This window comes from Eubalaena glacialis, chromosome 2, assembly GCF_028564815.1.
Source record: "Eubalaena glacialis isolate mEubGla1 chromosome 2, mEubGla1.1.hap2.+ XY, whole genome shotgun sequence".
Taxonomy (NCBI): domain Eukaryota; kingdom Metazoa; phylum Chordata; class Mammalia; order Artiodactyla; family Balaenidae; genus Eubalaena; species Eubalaena glacialis.
In genome coordinates, this window is record NC_083717.1 from 4,977,410 (window position 1) to 5,001,187 (window position 23,778).

The following is a 23,778-nucleotide window of genomic DNA, read 5'->3' on the forward strand; positions in this document are numbered from 1 at the left end:
TGGCCGCGAACACTGTTCCTCACACGTACTCTCTAACCACAGTGCAAAACACGTTATGGAAACCCAGCTCACATACTGGGTTCAGATTGTATGATAAGCTTTTTCTGAAAAAGAAGCAAAGGGGGACTCAAAATGCCATTCATTTTATTCAGAGAAAAGTAGTGTCTCCCCTTTTTTTTTTTCTTTTACCTTCTGTGACGTCTCTTACATTCTATTTGGTTACAGAGTGATGAGTTCCATTCCAAGGAAATCTGGAAAGGAGGTTCCTTTAGGAATTTGGATTTCATCTCTCGGCTTTTAACTTGCTTTTGTCTCAGTTCCTAATGTATAATTAAAGGCTCTCAATCAAGGTGGGCATCAGAATTGCTTGGAGAACTTTAAAAAAATTACAGATGCCAGCCTTAAAACCTTGCATATCCTTTGAGTCCGAAGTCGCACACGGAGGCATTTCACCTAAAGAAATAATCATCTGTGCTGCTGGAGTCCCTGAAGCACTTGGTTCAAGTCTCTGAGGCTCCACAGAAGGAACTGGAGTTCCTTCAGGGCCACTGAGAGCAGATTTAGTTGAAAACCTTACGCTGCACCTGTTACTGATGTGACGATGGAAACCGCCTCCTCTGCAGAGCTATGACGGTTTCCACTCAAACAGCCTGTCGATCTCACTTCTAGCCAGTCACGTCTGACTATGCAGATAGCCCTAATGTCGCCAAACCATCTTGCCACCCCCTTGGTACGACCCCCTGCGACCCCCTCTGTGTTTGTCCTCGTGAGCAGCCAGTCCATAATTGTCCCTTTCTTCTGGCAAGCGTTGTTGCCAAGGAGTCTGGGCATGTGCGGATGCTCAGGGTCTTCTGAGGACACTGTCTATGGTCATCATCCTGACATCATTCGGCTGCCGTCCAGCAGCAGTTAACTCTGTCCCCAGCCTCTGCTTGGCTAGTTACCTCGCACAGTGGCTGATGACTCCCATACACAGCACAGGGTCCCTGTAAACATAGACCCCCTGCACCATCCACACTTGTGTCCTCTAACCTGGCTTGTCTCCCCTGCCCAACTCAAATAAACACCACCTTACTCATCTTAACCACATCCTTGTCCTTTTCTTCTCAACCCTTCTCACTTCCGAACAAGTCATTAACAGTCATGTTTACAATAGCTCAAAACTAGGGGGAAAATCTAGTTGTCCAACAATAAGTTAATAAGTCATGGCTCATTAATACACAGAAATATTTTTCAGCCAACAAAAATGATGCAGTAGAAGATGTAATAACAAGAATAATATCCACCATTTTTTAACAAGAATGATACCCACCACATATTGTTGAGAAAAAAAAGTTATAAAGTAGGTTTTCTTAAGTAAAGAACACCCATCAAGATGCTATCAGTTATAGATCTCTAGTGTGTAGAACTCCGGTTGATTTCCATTTTCTTCTTTTTTGTTTATGTCTATTTGATAATCCTTAAATAAATATGTATTATTTTGGAGAAACAGAAAACATTGGAAATTTTAAAAATTCAAAAGTGGAATGTTAAAAATGTTATCTGGTTTTTGTATGTGTTGGGCCTCAAACCTGTGTGTACTCCACCGGGATGATCCAGCTCTGTCTGCAAAGCTGAATTGCACTGTATTAGATGGGACTGGATTGCGTTGCATCGTCTCATACCCCAGAGCAGCAACAGTCACAAGACCTTGGAGGGGGTCACATTTTTCTCTAGACTGTGCAGTGTCATCATGGGACTAATGGCTGGAGATGCTGAGAATTGGCTGGATATAGGTACAGCCAACAACTCTAAATGAGGTCCTACGTTGATTTGCAGACATTTAGAAGAAGCATTTTTTCCAATGAAATCTTACATAAAACACTAACTCCTAAGCAAACAAAAGTTGTGTTTCTCTGGTTGAAGTAGGAATTGGGGCATCCAGAGACCCCAGTTCAGCCTCCCCCTCCTGCTCTCCCCACCTCCAGAAGATCTTTACAGTAGCTCTTGGAGCAGCTTTGGAGGTTTCCAAATTGACTATTTGAAAAGCAAACAGTGGCTGGTCTTAAGAAGGCAACTTCCGTTCCAGCGCTAGGTTTGCCCACTCAGGGTGAGAAATGCAGCCGAAGTTATTTTTGCTTCCCAAACATGCCCATTTATTACATGGACACCTGAGTTCCTAGAGACCCAACCTTCCTTCTGTGGAGAAAGCTTTCTTCACCATGTCTGCCTACAAACTCCTACAAATTCCAGGTATTCCCCTTAGTCTTTTCTGACCTCCAGCACCTTAGATAAAATGAAGTTTGCCGTCACCTGGGGCCCTATAGGACTTTAACCACGATACGCTATTATACCGCTTTGCAATATGGTGCCCAAGCTGGGTTTGTGCTACTCTAATGAGTCCTGCGGGGAGGACTGAAAACTCACTTCCTAGCCACAGACTCCCTTAGCTGTCTGTCTGCAGTCACTGGTTTATACGGGAGTTAAGGAATCTTCGTGGGGGCAGGGAGGAGAATCTAACGGTGACCGTGATTTGGGGTTCAGACAATAAAGGTGAGGCTGATGTAAGGAGAAACTATGAGGCTCCTCAGAAAAAAAGCCACTCCCAAAGAAGAAGGAGTCTAGCTCTACCAGAATCAGCCATAAGATCTAGTGGTAGGAAAGGAAACTGTGGTTTCCAGTGGATTGAATGGCCGTTACTTGAAATCATTAAAGCCCAGACAGTCTGTGATTCCATATGCATTCTGGGGATAAAAGGGTTGTATTTCTAAGTGAAAATAGCTATTCCATGACTCTGTGTGGGACTTTCCTAGGAGCGTAGAACTCAGGGGAGGGAAGTCAGTACTCCAATGGCAGAGGAAAGGTAATCAATTCAAAACACCAGCAGGACATCAAGCACTATCCCAGAGGCAAGAGACAGCAGTACTGAGGGTGTCTGGAGCAGAGTCGAGCAGGGGTGGCGGGACAAGGAACAGCAGTACTGAGGGTGTCTGGAGCAGAGTCGAGCAGGGGTGGCGGGACAAGGAACAGCAGTACTGAGGGTGTCTGGAGCAGAGTCGAGCAGGGGTGGCGGGAAAGTAGCACACCAAGTTGTTTGAACATGAGAAAGGCAGCTGAGAGGAAAGCAGGGGCAAGAGGATATTCAACAGTCTAGACCAACAAATGAGACCACGGGAGACCCATCTAGGGTCTCATTTAAAAACGGGAGAGAGGGGCTTCCCTGGTGGTGCAGTGGTTAAGAATCCGCCTGCCAATGCAGGGGACACGGGTTCGAGCCCTGGTCCGGGAAGATCCCACATGCCACGGAGCAACTAAGCCTGTGTGCCACAACTACTGAGCCAGCGCTCTAGAGCCTGCGAACCGCAACTACTGAGCCCATGGGCCACAACTACTGGAGCCCGTGTTCTGCAATGAGAGGCCACCGCAATGAGAAGCCCGCACACCACAACTAAGAGTAGCCCCCGCTTGCTGCAACTAGAGAGAGCGCACGTGCAGCAACGAAGACCCAAAACGCAGCCAAAAAAATTTAAAAATGGGAGAGAGAACAATATGGGAGAGGAAGAGAAATGGAGGTCCAGTCACTAACAGGCTGGGATTGAGCTAGCAAAATTCAGATGGAAATGTAAAAGTGTGTTCATTTGTACCCACATACTAGTAAGAGCGGGGGACATGCAGGCTATATATTGTATTCTTATTATTTGTTCTCATGACCAGGATTTCACACTATTAGGTGCTATGTGCATCTGTGAGATTGCCATGCCTCAGAGATCCTTGTTCCAAAAAATATTCCCAAGTGAGCCCCAGTCTACGGAAAATGATCCACTTAAACGTTACGGCTTGGTAATCACTTGATACTTAGGTATTTCAGCTGGTAGTATGAAGTTAGCAGAAAGGATTCTTTGGGCCAGGAAAGATTGCTTTAAGCATATGTCAAATATAGAACTTTTATTTTTAAATTTAGAAAAAGAAAAGCTACACAAAGATCAAACTTTGGTAGCTTGGAATTAAGATAGTACAGTTAGGAGGGGGTGTGGGTGAGGATGGAGTGGGAGTGTGGGATGAGCAGATGCAAACTATTATATAGAGAATGGACAAACAACAAGGTCCGACTGTATAGCACAGGGAATTATACTCAATATCCTGTGATAAACCATAGTGGAAAAGAATATATAAAAAAAGAATGTTTATATATGTACAACTGAACCCCTTTGCTGTACAGCAGAAATTAACACAGCATTGTAAATCAACTGTACTTCAATTAAAATTTTTTTTTAAATATATTGATGCAACAACAACAACAAAAGGTAGGGTAGTGCAACTGTGTCCATAAATCCAAGCATTGTAGAGTACCTTAGTTTCATCTAGTATAAAGTGAAAACTGCTATAAGTCGACTAGTGTGGATGCATGTCAAACTATCTGGATAGCAAAGAAGAGAAGGTATTTCTTTCTCAACATTTTCTAAAGGGAGACAAATTATTCTAAACTTTGCTGTCACACACCCCTACCCTACTGCTTTGATTCTGAGGTAGCACATGCAGTGAAACCGTATTTATAGCATACTTGCTTATATTCAGATTTATGTATTATAATTTATGTTTATGAGTTTATGTATTAATTTACGTTCCAGAGGATAAATGAGAATACCCCATTGGTTAAAAATTCACACAATTGATTTTATTAGTATGCCTGTTAAAATGAGTATAGGAGACTAATTGAGTTCAAAGTTTGCACAAAAATTAAATACACATATAATATTTACAAAGGTATTTTGAATGAATGCTAGTGTTTTAAAGTGTGATTTTATTAAACGGTGGCGCTATTTAACCAGACATTAACCTTCCTAAGTTTGAGGAGAGAAGAGCTCAAGAAGGAGGCACTTCAACTAAGAAGCAGCAATTGAACAAGATGTTCTAGAGTCTTCTCCCCAAGACTGACTTCTTCCTTGGGGTTCTCTTATTTTGATTCTCTTTTCATCACTACTTCTGAATACAAAGAAAATGCCCCTTTAAAAATCCAACTCATCACTTAAAATATAAAACGCCAATAACTGATTCCCAAAAATATACATGTGCATTTTTTAAAAGAGAACTTTCACTAAAAACTTAGCAACTTCACATTAACATGGAAAATACAGACTCATTAAAAACAGTCCGATTTCAAAATGGGCTTGTGTCATTAAGAAGTCTACAGAAGTAGTAAAGGGTTTGGCGATCCCCAAATATCCTCAGTTTAAGACAAATACACTTGTCTGTGGAGGGCAGATGTACCTTGGGAGTACCTTTTCTTCAACAGACTCATTGGCTGACATCTTATCTACCTTGTCACCTGTGTTATGTTAAACTTAACAGTCTATCATCTGCCACCCAAAGGCAAAGTGCAAAATATGAAGCTCAGAGTCTCAGGTTTCCTGGTGGCCTCCAACTCAGTTTTGCTTTTCAATCTGAGGAGCAAGAGTGACTGGAGGGGTGATGGCTCATAAGAAATGAGTCTAGTGTTTTCCTTCCTGGTTGTAGTAGTCGCCCTATTACCCCAAAACGTTCTCCTATGACTCACTCAATTTATCCCATCCCCTCCGTCAGGGAATGATTAACAAAACCTACCCATTTCAAATGCAAAATCTTTGCCATACAATAACCATACCATGCAAATACTGTAAATCAAACACAGATACCATCACATAAAATTAAATGAAAGTTGAGGGAATTTTTGACTGACCAAACAAAATATTCAATTAACAAAATAGTTTTTTTAAAGGCCAACCAATATTTAGTTTCAACTGCTCTCTTTGGAAGAATGTGGCATATCTTGGTTTTGAGTGTGATCTTTAGTTTTTTGACAATCCACGATTAAAAACACAGAAATCTCTAGGACATATCTGCAGCAGACATATTAATTCCTGTATCAAAGGTATGCAGACTAAACTCTGTTTATTCATCTCAACTTAAGGTTTTGAGAGAGTTCCTAAACATACAAATCTATAATAATTTACTTAGGTAATTTTCATGTTAGAGTAAACATTAAAGATTTAGTATTAAATATTTAGTAACTTTATTCATTTGTCAGTACTATCAAAATCAAAAAAGAAATAAGAATAACTGTATAGCTATCAAAGTAGCTATAATTATATTTGGATATCTTCATTTGTAATCTTCTATCTGTAATGTTAGCTCTTAAAAAATATCATTAAACATGTCAACAGACAAGAGTGGGAGAAAGGTGAACTATATGTGAAACTTTAAAAAATATTTGTATTTAAAAGAATACTTACTCATTTGCCTCCCTCTAAGAGGATATGTCCTGAGTTTTTCAATAATATCAACCAAGATCAAGCAGGTCAGAACCAAAGAGACTGGCAGGTCAGGTAACATATCCGGTAAGATACCAGTGGAACCATTAATATTCTTTTGAACCTGTTTTCAGAAGACCATTTAGAAGCATTAAATTTTTGTACTTTCTTTGTTCACAATTCTTTGAGGAGTTTGAAAGCAGTGCTAAATTAATTATACATACATTTACTAAAAGACTAGAAGCTTGGTTTTCAGCTTTTTAGGTGTTCAACCCCACAAGGTTTTGAACCATTTCTAAAGATGTAATACGGATTCATATCAATGGAAGAGCTTTCAGTTAAAGACAGAGCTTGGTAAATGTGTGTAAAAAGTTAACAGTAGGCTCCTGGAATAGTGGAATGGGGAATCTCTCCCAACCCAACTGCTAAGCAGAGCCTCTGAGAGTCCTAGCTCAAAGAGCTAGGCGGACAAATATTAGAGTGTTGGGTCTTCCAAGAAGAGAGAGCTGGGTAAACCCAGCTCGGCTTTGGAGCACTTCCTTCATCTGTTTAAGGTATCTACAAAAAAGGCTATGGCAAACATCATGTTAATGGTGATATGTTAAGAGTTTTCCCTCTGAGATCAAGAATAAGACAAAGGTTACACCATGACCATTTCTATTCAACACTGTACTAGAGGTCCTAGCAAGTGTAATAAGGCAAGAGAAAGAAATAAACAGTGCAAGTATTGAAAAGAAAAACAAACTGTCATTATTCATAGACTATATGATTATAAATGGGGACAATCTCCCCAAAATGGATAAATTATTCCTACATACCAAAAACAAAGAGTTAGAAAATAAGATTTTTAAAAATGATACAATTTGATACAACCTCAATCAAAATTCCACCTTTTCTGTGGAAAATGACAAGCTGATTCTAAAATGAATATGAGAATACCAAGTGCAAGCCATTCTAGAAGAAAAAGAAGATAGGAATGTTTACTTTTCTGGACATAAAGAGCTATTATAAAGCTACAAGAATTAAGACAGTGTGGTGTTGGCACAGGAATAGAAAAGTAGGCAGTACAGAACAGAAAGCTCAGAATAGACCAGGTATACACACATCTGATTTATAACAAAGGCAGCACTGCAGATAAATGTGGCAAGGGCAGACTTTTTAATAAATGGTACTCGGTTCATTAGATATTATTTGGGAAAAAACGCTTGATTCCCTACTGCACAACATATACAAAAATTAGTTCCAGGTGGATTGTGAATCTAAAAGAGAATGGCAAAATAATATAGCCTCCAAAATATAATATAGGAGAGTATCTTCAGGACCTCAAGGTTCAGATTCACAGTATGACAAAATCGTCTCAAACAAGTAACCAAAATAACTATCCATAAGGAAAAGAAATTGATGCATTGGACTCTTTTAAAATTAAGAGCTTCTCTCCATCAAAAGATACCATTAACAGTACGAAGTCACAGAGTGAGAAGGTATTTGCAATACATATAATCAAAAAAGGGCTTGAAATCTGAATATACAAATAATTCTTCCAAATCAATTTTTAAAGATAAGCAAGACATTAGGAAAAAATGGGCAAGATGAAAAATATGCCCAATCTCATTAATTACTGGGGAAATGCAATTGAAAACTACAATGAAATTCAAGAATATACTCACCAGAATGGTTAAAATAAAAAGACTTAAAATGCAAGTGCTGCTGAGGATGAGGAACACCAAGACTGCTCATTCTCTGCTAGTGGAAGTCTAAATTAGTATACTCTCTTTGAAGAACTGACACTGTCTATTACAATTGAGTACTTGAACATCTTGTGACCCATCAGTTCTACTCCTACACATTTAACCAACTGAAATGCTTGCGCATGGGCACCAAGAGACATGTTCAGGGATATTCACAGCAGCAAAAACTGGAAACTGAAATGGCCGTTAAGAGCAGAACTGATGATGTATATGTATAGCTGATTCACTTTGCTGGACAGTAGAAACTAACACAACATTGTAAAGAAACTATACTCCAATAAAAATTAATTTAAAAAAACAACAACAAATTTTAACCACTCTTGTGGGTATGTAGTACTATCACATTGTGTTTTAGCGTACATTTTTCTTTTTTTTTTTTTTTTTTTTTTTTTTAAATTATTTATTTATTTATTTATTTATTTTTGGCTGTGTTGGGTCTTCGTTTCTGTGCGAGGGCTTTCTCTAGTTGCGGCAAGTGGGGGCCACTCTTCATCGCGGTGCGCGGGCCTCTCACTATCGTGGCCTCTCTTGTTGCGGAGCACAGGCTCCAGACGCGCAGGCTCAGTAGTTGTGGCTCACGGGCCCAGCTGCTCCGTGGCATGTGGGATCTTCCCAGACCAGGGCTCGAACCCGTGTCCCCTGCATTAGCAGGCAGACTTTCAACCATTGCGCCACCAGGGAAGCCCTAGCGTACATTTTTCTGATGACCAGTAATGTTCAGCGTATTTTTATGTGCTCGTTTGCTATTTGTAGATCTTCTTTGTAAAATGTCTATTAAAATATTTTGCCCATTTAAAAAAAAAAAGAGTAGAACTGATGAATAAAGTGTGATATATTCATAAAATGAAATACTGTATAGGAACGAAAATGAATGAACTACAGCTAACCAGAAAAACATGAATGAATCATACTTTTGAATAAAAGGAGCCAGATACAAATTAGATAAATAGATAGATAGATAGATAATAGATAATTTGATTTCCCTTTAGAAAACTTTCAAAAACAGATAAACTAACCTGTGGTACCTGTGGTATTAGGAGTTAAGATAGAAGTTACCTTTGGGTTGGAAGGAAAGGTAGTCGCTGGAAGTGGCTTTTAGGGAGTTGACAGAGTTTTATTTTTTGACCTGAGTAGTGTTTCCATGGGGGTTTGCTTTGTGGTATTCCACTGACATTGTGTATTTATGCTGTGTGAACTTTTCTGTTCATGTGTTACACTTCAGTGAAAAATAAGAAAAAAGGAAAGAAAAATATGCAACAGTGGGTGAGACATAATGGGAAAGAATCCCAAAAGGGGCAATCAAACTGTAGATAGAGCATCATCTGTGATAGTGGTGTTCCTTGAAAGTGTTGTACACTGAATTTTCAAAGCTCTTGGGAACCTCCCGAGTGCTTTACAAGGTCTTTGGGGAGGAAGGAGAAAATGATAAATCTAGATTAAAATATTTGTGTGTTGCAATTTGATGCAAAGTTCATCTGTATAGCCTTCTGAGGTTATTCTGTGTGTTCATATATTGTCCTAATGCTACATGTAGGACATCTCCCAACAGTCATGTAATTTCTAATGATGTCATCCACTACCTGGTACTCACCTCTCTCACAGAACTGATCATACCTATTCTAACTGCCTGTTTATTTTTCTCTCTACTGTCAATAAAAAATTACTGAAGGCCAGAGACTGTCGAATTTTCTAAGTGCTCTATCCTCAGTTTCTAACACAGTACCTGGCATGTAATAAGCACTTAATGACTACCTACTCAACATGTAAATGAAAATCTTATAAATAAATAAATAAATAAAATTACATCTTTCACAGCACCTTGAAAATTAGTAAGATTAGCTGAGCATTCTGCTTTGAACTCTCTGGGTAATAGAGTTCTCACAGGCCGAAAGTTCTGCCTATAGTATTCCTGCCCTGCAGATGTCCATTCATCAGAGTCCCTTTGGAGCTGCATTTATTGAAACATAAACTCAAATTTATTTTCAAATAAACACCATGTACAAATTATTTGTCAGTGGAATCTTATCAAAGCTTTAGCATGTGAGTGGTTGTTCCCTTGGATATTGATTGGATATTCCATTTAGAACCGAGGACACTCATGAAAAACTTTTATCAGGTTAGAAGAAACACATGTGGATCTACTCTCAAATTCCTTGCTTTTTTATTATTTTCAAATAACATTCCTTTCTCACACATACAAACACAGAAGCAATTTTTTTAATTGGCTGCTATACTTTCCTCCACAACCACAGAGGTAACAATGATCTTAGTACCTTAAATATATATATTGCAACTTAGAATAAGACTGGAGATAATAAACTTCAGGAAATTTGTTTGGGCACACCACTCTATGAAATTTTAATAACCGAGGACATTTTAAAAACTCAAAATCTTGCAGGACAAGAAATCAAAATTCCATACCTCGGTCACTGCTATAGAAAAGCTGAAGCTGGGAAGCGTGGTGAGGACTACACACATCATCATAACAGGTCTCCTAGCAAAGGAGAAAAAATAAGCAAAAGCAATAATGTACAAGATCAACAGTTCCTGTTACATTTTGCCAATTTTGCAGTTCCTGTTCCATTCATCTATAGTTTTTCTAAGAAGCTACTACTTCCCTATTTCCATTTCCCAAATGTTTGAGTATGGCAAAGGGGAACACACACAAAAGCCAGAATGCTTTTCTAGAACAAAGGGGTGAGAGGTTTCCAAATAATTAGCAAACCATCGACTGCTAAAAGCATCACAGTACAAGACAAATGACATTCAATATTTTCAAAATTCATTCATCAGAATCCTGTCCAAGAGTTCAGGGTCTGGCGACCAACTGAAAAAAAGAACAGCATGAACTTCTCAAGTGATACTATACCCCATGTTGTAAAATTGATTTTTCAAAAAATATATTTAGAAACAATATACTGTTAGATAGTTAAAGATGACTTAGAGTGTGAAAACACCTGGATTTTTTTACTTGAACCACCCCCCCCCCCGCAAAAAATCATATAGACATAAAAATCACATAGTTTTTAAATTTGTTTTTGGACCACTTTTTAAGCCTTGCATGATCACGCAATCAAATAGTTATTGAGATATAATATATAATAGTCTATCATGACAGAGAGAATTAAAATGTATATTTAACATCATTAATTTATGGGAAGATAAAATATACTCAGAGGTTTTCTATAGTGAAATATTTACCCCCTCTTTCCTTAGTTAAATACGTATTATACAAATTACATATATAGGATAGTATGTGTTTAAGTTCAGAAAGTATTGTTGGAGTCTTACAAATGACTAAGAATTCTTCTTGGTCCCACCATTTCACTCTACCCCAGCCCCATCCTAGATGTTCTAGGTATAGACATAAGATAGGGCGTTGGATAGCCCATCTCTCATAGCCAGACTCAGTACAACCTGCTAAAACCAGAGGTAAGATGGAATTTTAAATTGGTTGCTTTGCCTCCTTCTCTGAGCCCAGATCCAGATTCCTGCAGCACTCAGCTCTCTGAGGCTAGCTGGGGCATTCACAGAGACCTCTTCTCACCTTGACCTCTAAAAAATAAGAGTGCCGCAGGGATTATTCCTGCACCCCTTATTTATCTATATTATCTCCCTTGATGATCTCAGCCAATCCCATCGCTTTAAATACCACCCACTTGCCCATGACTCACAAATAGATTATAGTATATATACACTGGCCTCTATCCTGAGCTCTGGACTTGGACACCCAACTATCTATTTGGCACCTCCACTCAGATGTCTAATAGGCAACTCAGACTTAACACGCCTAAAAAAGAACCCATACCCATTCCAATCATCATCAAATGCTGCCTGATGATTTAATGCCAAAATGCATTTTGAATCAACCTCTGCTAACACCGTGGTTCGCTCACTATCATATCTCATCTGCAGTGTTTCGTTACCAGTTTCCTGTTAGTGTCCCTCTTCTTGCCTAGCAATATGTTCTCCATAGAGCAAACGTCTGATCTTTCAAATGTAAAACACCTCTTGTTACTGCCCTGCTCAAAAATCACCAAAGCTGGGAGGCGTGGGGAATGGGGAGTTACTGTTTAATGGCTACAGAGGTTCAGTTTTGCCAGATGAAGAGGGTTCTGCGGATGGATGGTGGCGATGGTAGCATACCAATGTGCATGTACTTAATGCCAGTGAGCTGTGCACTTAAAAATGGTTAAGATGGTAAATTTTATGCTAGGTGTATTTTACCACAAAATACACTTATTTGTATATTTTAGAGATTTTAAAAATATTTTCAATGTATGACTAATGTAATTAGAATAAAATTGAAACCTATCACTGTTGCCTAAGTGTTCTACGTGATGTGGTTTCTCTTATTTCTCCTACTCTCTTCACTTAGAATGACCTGCCTCTTCCCCACCATCCACTTAATCCTGCCATACTAGCACTCTGGTTATTCTGTGATCACACCAAGCTTGCCCCACCTTCAAGGCTTACACTGGCTCTTCCTTTTTTGCCAGGGCATCTCTAGATCGTAGACCTAAATCTAGATCGTAGATCTTCCATGTCTGGCTCCTGTGTGCTTATCCCCAAGGTAAGTTCCATGGGACTATGTACCTTATCTGAATTGTTCATTACTTTAGCTCCAGCATTTAGAACAATGTTTCTAAATCTTTTTTGTACAATAAACTGTCTGGGAATCTGCTAAATCCTATGGACCCTTCTCAGAATAGAATTTTTAAATGCACAAAATACATAGACTTACAAAACAAAGCAATTATATTGAAACACAGTTATCCACATTCTTTTAAAATTTTGATTTAGTAATATATACACTTATCTAAGAATACAGTGTCTTCTTATTTTCTTTGGAGCATTCAAGATCTAGTGGAAACTGTAGTCTCTCATAATTTCAAGGTAGTGAAGATCATAAACCGTAATCTGAAGTATCTGCAACAATTGTAATGTGATACGAAGAAAAATCTATGTAATAAAATTACAGGTCCTGCTAATACTACTGTGGTTTGTTACCAACATTCATAATGGAAAGAAATGCCATCTTTCAATCAGAGGTTATTGAAAATAGAGATGTAACTTGTTTCTCATCCAAGTTCAAGAACCCCATAACCCTGGAGAATGTCTGGCACAGAGCAGGAATTCAATAAATGCTAAATGAATGAAAAGAATAGTTAATAAGTGAATACTAATCCAAATCTGTGTTTTATCTAAGCAGAAATAATGATAACCTGTATTTGAAAATCTTGACTTACTGCTAACATATGCTTCTAATTTATTAATGAGTGGTATGGGTTGCATTGTGTCCTCCCTAAAAGACATGCTGAAGTTCCAACCCCCAGGACCTCAGAATGTAACCTTATTTGGAAATAGGGTCTTTACAGAGGTAATAAGTTAAAATGAGGTCATTAGGTCAGGCCCCCATCCAATAAGACCAGTGGCCTTATATAAAAGGAAACTTGGAGACAGATATGTACAGAAGGAAGATTACATGAAGAAACACAGGAAGACACCATGTGAAGATGAAGACAGAAATCAGGGTGATGCATCTATAAGCCAAGGAATGCCGAAGATTGCCAGCACACCATCAGAAGCTAGAAGAGAGACTTCCCTGGTGGCACAGTGGATAAGAATCCGCCTGCCAATGCAGGAGACACGTATTCGATCCCTGGTCCAGGAAGATCCCACATGCTGTGGAGCAACTAAGCCTGTGCGTCACAACTACTGATCCTGTGCTCGAGAGCCCACAAGCCACAACTACTGAGCCTGCGTGCTGCAACTACTGAAGCCCACGTGCCTAGAGCCCATGCTCCGCAACAAGAGAAGCCACCGCAGTGAGAAGCCCGCACACCGCAATGAAGAGTAGCCCCCTCTCGCCGCAACTAGAGAAAGTCCGCACACAGCAGCGAAGACCCAACACAGCCAAAAATAAATTTTAAAAAAAAATGTTAAAAAAAAAAAAAGAAGCTAGAAGAGAGGCTTGGACTGGATTCTCCCTCATAGCCCTCAGAAGGAACCAAGCCTTCCAACACTTTAATCTCGAACTTCTAGCTTCCAGAACTGTGACACAATAAATTTCTGTTGTTTAAACCACCCAGTTAGAAGTACTTCGTTATGGCAGTCTTAGGAAACTAACACAGATTTTGCTATAGGGAAGTGAGATACTGCTGTAACAAATACCCAAAATGTGGAAGTGGCTTTGGAATTGGGTAATGGATAGTATGGAAGAGTCTGAAGATGCAGGATAGAAAAAGGCTAGATTACCCAGAAGAGAATGTTAGTGGAAATATGGAAGTTAAAGGAGATTCTGGGGAGAGCTCAGAAAGAGGAGAGCTGTGCAGAAAGCCTCTACCGTTCTAGAGAATACATATATTATTATGAACAGAATGTTACTAAAAATATGAATATTAAAAGTCCTTTTGGTGAGGTCTCTGACAGAAATGAAGACTGTGTTACTGGAAACTGGAGGAGCGGTGATCCTTTTTATACAGTGACAGAGAACTTGGCTGAAATGTGTTCTGTTGAGTAGAAAGGAGAACTTGTAAGCAATGAGCTCAGACACTTAGCTAAGGGGATTTCTAAGCAAAGTGTTGAAGGCACTGCCTGGTTTCTCCTTGTTGACTAGAGTAAAACGCAAGAGGAGAGAGATAAATTGAAGAAGGAATTGTTAAACAAAAAGAAGCCCGATCTTGAAGATTCAGAAAATTCTCACCCTATCCATACTGCAAAAGATGCAAAAAATAAGAAAGCATGTTCTGGAGAGAACAGTAAGGGTGTGGCTTGTGAATCCAATCAACCATCTCAGCAGAAACCCTGACAGCTTGCACTGAAGGGGGACAGAGACGGGACAAAATGAAGAAAAGCTGTGAGACTTCTGGGTACGATCGGCAGGAAACAGGCTAAAACAGAGCTATATGGCTGCAAATATGTACTATCCTTCAAGAAAAGGGAAGAATGACTCTGATGATGCTTCAGAGGCCAGCGAAGCTGCCGCTGTCACCACAGGCCCAGGGGTTCCCTCCTCAGATCCAGAGAGCAGGGCTGCTGCCCAAGGCCAAGAGGGTGGAGCCACCACCCTGATGAGCCCTGAGGACAGAGTGTCCAGACACAGAGGTTTATTGTCAAGCCTTAAAACTTAGAACTGTTGGCTAAAACCAATATACAGGCAGACCTTGTTTTGCCACGTTTCGCGTTATTGTGCTTTGTAATAAATTGAAGGTGTGCGGTATCAATGAGACCACACTCAGACATTAACAAGCCAACCAGCATCCCAAGGAGGCATCCCAAAGAGTAGAAGGTCCAGAAATCATAAGACAAGAAATACTGATGGAGCCTGGACACTGGAGAAGAGAAGATGTAGCAGACTGGATAGGATGTGGCTGAGATGGCAGCGATGAGGCCATCTTCAAATATTTGAAAAGCTTCAGTGTAGACACAGTGAGCTCAGAGAAGAGGTCACTCCTAGAGACACAACGTGGGGAGTCGTCATTGTACAAGTGACAGTTTCTGAGAGCCAATGACAGTGCTCGAAAAGCAATAAAAAGGGGTGTATGTATACGTAGAGCTGAGGCACTTTGCTGTACGCCTGAAACTAACACAACACTGTACATCAACTAGACTCCCATAAAATTTTTTTAAAAAAAGAAAGAAATGTGCTCATGCTACTGCTGAGAGTGACCATTATATGGGGCTAATTAATTGCTTGTAGCCATGCTAGTGTAATTTCATAACAAGGACAGTACTCTGAAATTGGTAAGTGCTGAATCACTGAAAATTGATTGATTGATTGATGAGGCCAAATTTTTCTATGCAAGTTGAAGTATGCAACTTCCAAATTAAAATGCTTGACACATCTTGGGGGGTGGGGGGTAGGGGGTGGGGGCGTGTGCTGAACTGGGGGAATTGGATTGACATATATACACGAATATGTATAAAACAGATAACTAATAAGAACCTGCTGTATAGCACAGGGAACTCCACTTTGCTGTACAGTAGAAACTAACACAACATTGTAAAAGAACTATACCCCAATTAAAAAAAAAATTCAAAAAAAATATTCTAAAAAAATAAATAAAATACTTGATGCATCTTATAAAAAAAAAAAAGGAAAGCAATAAAAAGGGGAAATCAGGGGGCAATGGGTAGAGCTCCCGGCCATGGCCAAATTCACTGGCATATAAGGGGGGGCAGAGGATGTGACATGTACAAGGAAGATTGGAAGGAAGCTACATGGTGGCAGAGTTTATTTCAATACAAGGAAATAAGGAAGGCTCTTCTCATAATTAGAGACACAAAAAGTCGTAAATTCCCTTTAAATTCAGAGGCAGACTGTCTTGTGAGAAATAGTGCCCTAGATGAACGCTAAGGTGCCTTCCAGCTTCAGAATGATGCCAACACTGAATTCTACAAGCAAGGGGAAGCATAGAGTTTTAAAGGTGGAACTGACATGCAGACACCATTTTTCAAGAAGATTATGACTCTGTCAACAAGGACTGGGAGGGAATGAGGGGGACAGAGAGGCCAAAGGCAAGGACAGCAGCTGGTGAAGGCTGCCAGAGCCCCAGCAGGTTACTAAAATGCTCTTCATGCCTCCTTTTGAACACAAGCGACCAGAACAAGGGATCTGATGCTGGACCTGAATAGGTGAAAAGTTGGGGAACTATGCCAGAACCTCAAGTGTACGGTGGCCCTGGAAATCAGCGCCTGACTGGGGCGAGGAAAACAGCCACGGAGGGCAAGGTCCTGAATGAAAGAGAAAGCGATGAAAGAGAAAGAACTCATGCAATCTGGCGACATTGCATACGAAGCAGAGAAAAGCAAAAGTGAATCCACTCACGCGGCTTTACTGGAGATTGTGGGACAAGCAGAGAAAGCCTGTAATCAAGGAGGAGAAAATGATCAGTCCTGAGTGTTTCAGAAGATGACAGACAGACTGAAAGAAAGGGGATGCTCTGGGAAGAGGTAACTGTTAAGCACCAGGGTTTAGTTCGTGGTAACTCGCCGATGACCTTCTCAGAGGTGCTGAAAAGAGCGAGCCCTCCCTCCTCGGGTTAGCCTGTCACTCACGTGTGTCACTGTGGACCATTCAGGGGCTCAGACCCCAGACACCCTGGGGTTGGTCTTGGCTCCCTACTCACTGGCTGGGTGGTCTTTTAACCTCTGTGCCCCAATTTCCTCACTTGTTAAATGCACACTGTAAGTGTTCTCCTTCAAAAAGCTTAGAGAATTAACTAAAATAATACAGGCAATGTGTTTACAATGCTACTTGGTACATAGTAATTGTTCAGTCAATATTTGCTCTTATTTTACTATGATGACAGCTATAACTATTACTGCTGCTTCCACCACTGCCACCTGAAACAAATCAACAGCAAATCTGGGGGCATATGTTAAGGATGTAAACAAGGTAAAATGTTCCAAAATGTTGGAGTCTTTCTAACTTAGCACTGTCCAGGATAGCCCTGACTTCCACAGCAGTCTGGGAATCCCCAAAAGTCCTCCAGGATTATTTTGCCCCAAGGTACCCTCTCTGAGGAAATCTGCTTCAGTTTCCGGCTAGTTTGTCAATGTTTTCACCTATTCACTGATATCCCAGGCAAAGATTCCTCTTATTTACTGGGATATAAAATTTGGTGTGGATATAAATAGCTTTTCTTCGTTCCTCAAACCAGCTCCCTAGTCTATTATAAATTATGACAGGCAACCCTAAAAAGGAACAATCATTCCAAAAGAATGAGGAAGTGTTTAACAAGAATAAAGGAAAGAACACCGGATAAAAGTTCAGACTACTTTTGGTTTAGTGTGTGTCTTACTCTCTGACATTGTTTCCTGCCTTATAAAATGGCAATAATATCCATTCCCTCAACTTTACAACACAGGCATGCAGGTCAAGCGAGAAAATGAAAAATAAAACACACACTGTAGAGAACAGGCTTGTGGTTGCCGAGGGGGAGATGGGGGAGGGTAAGGGATGGACTGGGAGTTTGGGGTCAGCAGATGCAAACTATTACCTACAGAATGAATCAACAATGAGGTCCTACTGTAGAGCACAGGGAACTATATTCAGTATCCTGAGATAAACCATCATGGAAAAGAATATTAAAAAATGTATATATATGTATAACTGAATCACTTTGCCATGTGGCAGAAATTAACACACATGATAAATCAACTATACTTCAATTTTAAAAAAATTAAAAATAAATAAAAGCATGTTATGTATATATGCAAAATGCTTTATAAGATATTCATGATACCACTTTATTGACCCTCATTACTCTCAAAGGAGAAAAGAGACCTACAAGATTCTCCAGATACGCAGAGTATCACTTATAACATAGAATTTTCTTCAGTTTTATCACTTTTATCATCACTTCTACCGCTTCTCAGAGTCATTCTGAGGATTACCCCAGACCATGTTTTCAATGGAAACATGATTCAGTCTGAGGTCACAACACTAATATTCACTGGGTCCTTACTATGTGCCAGGCACTGTGCTCGCAACTTTACATGCATAATCTTATTCAGTTTCTTAAAACAACCCAATAAAGAAACTAGGTCGTCCCTGTTCTGCTCATGAGAAAACTAAAATTTAAAGAATTTAAAGAACTCACACACGGTCTCCCAATCAGGGTCAATGCTGGGATTTGAACTCAGGTCTGCAACTCTCAGCCATATTGTCAGGGCTTCATTAGCTGGCTGACTCACTCTCTCCTGAATACCAGCCTCACAGGGCCCATGACGCCAACGTGGACATACAGAGAGGTTCTCAAATAGGCCCATCAACAGTGTATCTGTGAATGCTAAGAATCTATGAAATCTCACATAAACAACTATTTATCTAAGTATTCTTCAAAAATAATTCACACTTTCAATCCCTACTTTCTATAGTAGCAATAATTTTTGCATCATCTTCATCTAGGAATCAGGTTATATGACACACGCATGCTATGTTACCACATATATTAAAATATCTTATACACGTTTTGGGGACTCATATATAACATCCAAATATACATCTTTAGGGGAAATGTATCCTAATGACACTAGAAGAATTGCATTTTTCTTGAAACACACTTAGCACTCAAAGTCAGAAAAAATACTGGAGAAGTTGCATAAGTTAGAAGAAACAGCACACAATAAGATCAGTCTGGGTTCACCAATTCCAGCTCCACCAGTTATAAGCTTTATCACTAGACAAAGTTAATCACATGTTCAAGTTTCCATTTCTTCATCTATAAAACAAGAATACTAGTGCATACCTACTAGGTTGTCATAAAGTTTAAGTTTAACAGTACGCAATGTGTAAGGCTCCTAGACTAGTACTCAGTAACAATTTCTTCTTTTCTAGGCCAGTAAGAGATAATAATGGCTCATAAAAGAGGTCATGAGGGAACAGTTTCACAGTTTCACTGAAATCATAGATAACCTGTCCTCTATCTAAAACTATTTAGAACACTCATGGCCGGCCACACCCACAAATAGAAACAAAAGACTGGAAGAGGATTTCCCAAAAGAAATCACTGGAAGATGTAATTGTTGTGACAGACGAAGACAACTTAGCACAAGGGGAGTAGCTGGACCAGATGTACATACAAAAACAGCAAACAAACACAAACACAAACACAAACACTAGGGGGTAGAAATGAAAGACTCCTCTCTTCCTTACTTTCAATTGCCCCCAGAGACTGGGACCTCATCCTTCAAAGAAGCAGTTTCGGGTAGTGGTTAGAAATACCAATTACAGAATCAGATGGACCTAGGTCCAAAGTATAGTCCTTTCACTCACTTGTCAATTGACCGGGTAAGTTTCTTAACCTCTCTAATCATCAGTTTCGTCTTGGGAATAATAATGATAAGCTCATAAAAAATACATACTTCACAAGGTGGTATGGGATGAAATGAAATTCATACATAAATTTTATAGTACATAATAAGTGATCAGTAAAGAAGCAATTATAGCTTAATTACAATAACAATAATAGTATATTAATAATAGTAAGCAACATGGGAAGGTTTGCTGCCTGAATGATATTCAAGACCTAAGGTCCTAGGGATTGAGCCAATGTAAAAAACCTCAAAGAGCACCTTCCTGGGCATGACCAGCTTGCCACTGATTTACTCCTGTACTCATTTACACATTCCCCAGCCTGGCCAGGAGTCTTCAACAGTCGAAGCCACACCTAGCGGGTGTGAGGGGTGGAGGACCCAGCTCAGCTTCAGACCCACCCCTTAGTTGATGCTGAGGATTTGGGTCAAGTGTTGGAAAACACCTAAACCCCATTGATGCTAACCACATGATTTATTTTCGGAAACCTCACAGGAGCTCTGCCCTCGGGGCACTGAAAGTCGCCTGGTGAGATTGGGGGTGACACCCAGTGTCAGCACCTAAAGAGCCCTTCCTGCGCCCCACGCTTCATGCCTCCCCTGCCACACCCTTGCAACAGGATTTCTCACTATACTGCTGTGTCTATTACTTTTACATTTCTGCCTTTGCTTGGGTTAAAATTCCCGACTCCTTGCTTTTCAAATGTGTTCTATGTTGTCCAACTTTATTTTTCTTGGCCACACCGTGTGGCTTGTGGAATCTTAGTTCCCTGACCAGGGATCAAACCCAGGCCCCCTGCAGTGGAAGCACAGAGTCCTAACCACGGAATCGCCAGGGAAGTCCTATGTTGTTCAACTTTAAAAGATCAGTATGGGGACTTCCCTGGTGGCGCAGTGGTTAAGAATCTGCCTGCCAATGCAGGGGACACACGTTCGAGCCCTGGTCTGGGAAGATCCCACATGCCGCGGAGCAACTAAGCCCGTGCGCCACAACTACTGAGCCTGTGCTCTAGAGCCTGCACGCCACAACTACTGAGCCCATGTGCCACAACTACTGAAGCCCATGCACCTAGAGTCTGTGCTCCGCAACAAGAGAAGCCACCGCAATGAGAAGTCCGCGCACCGCAACGAAGAGTAGCTCCCGCTCGCTGCAACTAGAGAAAGCCCGTGCGCAGCAACGAAGACCCAATGCAGCCAAAAAAAAAAAAAAAAAAAAAGATCAGTATGAAAGAAAAATTTAACTTATCAAAGAAAACAAAGAAATCCCAGATGACAAGAACCAGATCCGAAGATTTAAAAGGAAAAATATATGAGGATCAGAGATTATATGTTCTCATTACCTTTACTTGGATCAATACAGTCATTAGCTAAACTGAGTTCAATCCATATTAAACCTTGATTTATTTAAAATATTTCTGTTTTATTATTTGAAGTACTTACCCCTCCCCTCACCAAGGTAATAGAATTTACCAACATAGCAAAGTATTATTTTTTTTAAATCTAAGTAAAGGAACCAATTTGCTTAAAAATCTCAGTTGGTTAATGCTCAAAGGATGCCTTAGAGCTACAAAATAATGCAATGTAAACATTTTAACATAGACATTACTTTCAGTTTTACACAAAAGAAAAAATTCTATATTAGAACCTTACAATTATGATTTCTGTAAATTAACTGTGATAACTTTGTGTAGTTCAGTGTACAGAGGAATTAGTACAACAACAATTACTACTCAGAGTATCAGAGATTCATGCTAACTCTTAGGAACACGTCAGTAAAAAATGACCCAATAAAAAATATGGAAGATACCATAATAGGAACACATTTATATAAACAGTGATTATTACTTCTCCTTAATCTCACATTATGTACCTGTGTGCTACACTAACATCCTTACCCAGAGTGCATGAGAAAATCTCTTTGAAAGCATCCCAGGGGTTCCCTGCTAAAGAATTCTTTTACTTACCATCCTTTGATTTTTTGGTAAAGATGACGTTTCCTGTACAAGAGAACTTTCACGGGAACCCAAATCAAAAGAGTCACTGAAGATACGTAGGCGATCGAACAGGAAACAATGAGCCAATAATGCGTTTTGTCGGATGTACCCCTTGTGCTTTGATAGGCATCAGCAAACTGTTCCATTATCACCAGCGTGGGGACAGAGAAAGCAGCAAGCTCAAGCAGCTCAAAAACCAGCAGCTTCACGAGTCTTCTGGAAGCCATCCTGGAAGGGCGAGCGCCTGGGGACCGAAGGCTCCCTCTCTGATTGTGAGCAGCATATGGGCACATAGACACTGAACTGGGATCAAGTTCCTTGTACTCGAATCACTAACCGGTGACTTTTTATTCTTTTATTGACCCTCATATGGTTCAATGATCGTCCAACTTAACAACCGAGGTCTCTTAAAGAAACAGAGCAGTTGTGGAAGTGATCACTTAATGTGTTTGCACATCCGTTACTAGAAGTCAAATGAATTTCAGAATATGCTTTGGAGCATCGGTGAAAGCGGGGTCTTTTAATGTAGTCTTTATTGTGAATTTGAGCACAAAAAAAATTTATGTAATATTTAACACCTGTTAAGTAGAACCATTGCAATAATATAATTTTAGAGTTAAAGGGGAAGAAGAGACATAATCCATTCCCCTATTTTTATATCTAAGCAAATTCAGGCAAAGAGAAATACCCAAAATCTGAGTCTTCATCTAGGAGAAGGACCCCTCATCTTTCTTCAAAGTGCTTGAAGAGGGAGTTTGGATTCACTTTGCCAGTTTCCTAACCAGACTTCTTCCTGCTACTTGAACTATTTATTTGTTCTTGCACATTAATTGCTATGCGACACAGACCAGCATTATTTTTATTTTGCAGGTCAGGAAGCTAACATGGCGATACGAGGAACTGGTTATCAGGATCGACACACGAAGAGTTATCTATATCTAGTCCAAAAGCAAATATTTAAAAGACAACAGAGTTCCCCATGAATATCCCTCCTTTGCAAACCGCTCTGGAGCAGCTGCGATGAGCACCCTGCTGGGTGTGGGGTGTGACAATGAATGAGGGACAAAGGTTCCTGCCCTGAAAACGCTCACAATCCATGGAGGAAACAAACCGACGGACAACAAAAAATTAACTGAGGTCAGAAGTATAGCCTAAACGCCACGGTACCCCAGAGAACTTCCTCTTTGGGCTCCGGGAAGGGGAGGGAAAGATGATGAGGAGGCCCGAAGGTGGGTGTTGGGGTGTCGGTGACATTTCAGGCAGGCAAAGAAGCAAGGAGGGAGGAATGGTGGTGAGAGTCTGGTGTGTATGGCAGGACCCAGGGGAAAGTGATGCTAGAAAAATCGGCTGGGGTCAGAACTCCACGTCCCATGGAGGATTGGGGGCATGTGTGTGCGTGTGTGTGCGCGTGCGTGTCTGTGTCAAAAAGCATTTTCTGAACAGTGGAGTCACTTGAACGCCTGGAAAGGAGGGGCGGTGCTGATGTGAAGGCAGGGCAGGAGTGGTATTAACCTAGAGACAGGGAAGCCACCTGGGCGCCACAGAGGAGCCTGATACATCAAGTGCAGGAGTGACGACGAGAGCCCAGCACCCACACACGCTGACCCAACCCCTCCTACCTGCTGGCTTTGTCAGATGCCACGCCACCTCACCACCCGACCCCCGCGTGCATTTCTCTCAGCTTCTCTCCCCCGAGGCCCTTCGCAGAAGGGACCCCGGGGCTGCCTGGCTCTCGGGATGCACCTAGGATTCTGGGGGTGGCCCCGAGGATTCACACCTCCTGCCCTCCCACTGCAGGATCAGACAGGCGGCTCCTCTAGCGGTCAAGTTACTCTCTCTGACCTCGAATCCACTGACGTGTAGCAGAAGGCCTCACAAATGAAAGAAGAGACTTGGAAGAAGGACAGCAAGAATACGAAAGGATGGGGCAGAAAACCATCTGAGCAGCGG

The 23,778-nt window shown here is 40.6% G+C and overlaps 1 protein-coding gene across 1 annotated transcript in view; it reads right to left on the reverse strand.

The window, feature by feature from the left end:
- TMEM236 (transmembrane protein 236) overlaps positions 1 to 22,055 on the reverse strand; it is a 37,882-nt gene extending 15,827 nt beyond the window's left edge. Inside the window, exons 1-3 of the mRNA XM_061181541.1 lie at positions 21,799 to 22,055; positions 10,436 to 10,508; positions 6,249 to 6,390 (exon numbers count right to left, since the gene is read on the reverse strand). Coding sequence (XP_061037524.1) covers positions 6,249 to 6,390; positions 10,436 to 10,508; positions 21,799 to 22,055 — 472 coding nt within the window. The remainder of the gene's footprint in view (positions 1 to 6,248; positions 6,391 to 10,435; positions 10,509 to 21,798) is intronic.
- Between the last annotated feature and the right edge of the window lie 1,723 nt (positions 22,056 to 23,778).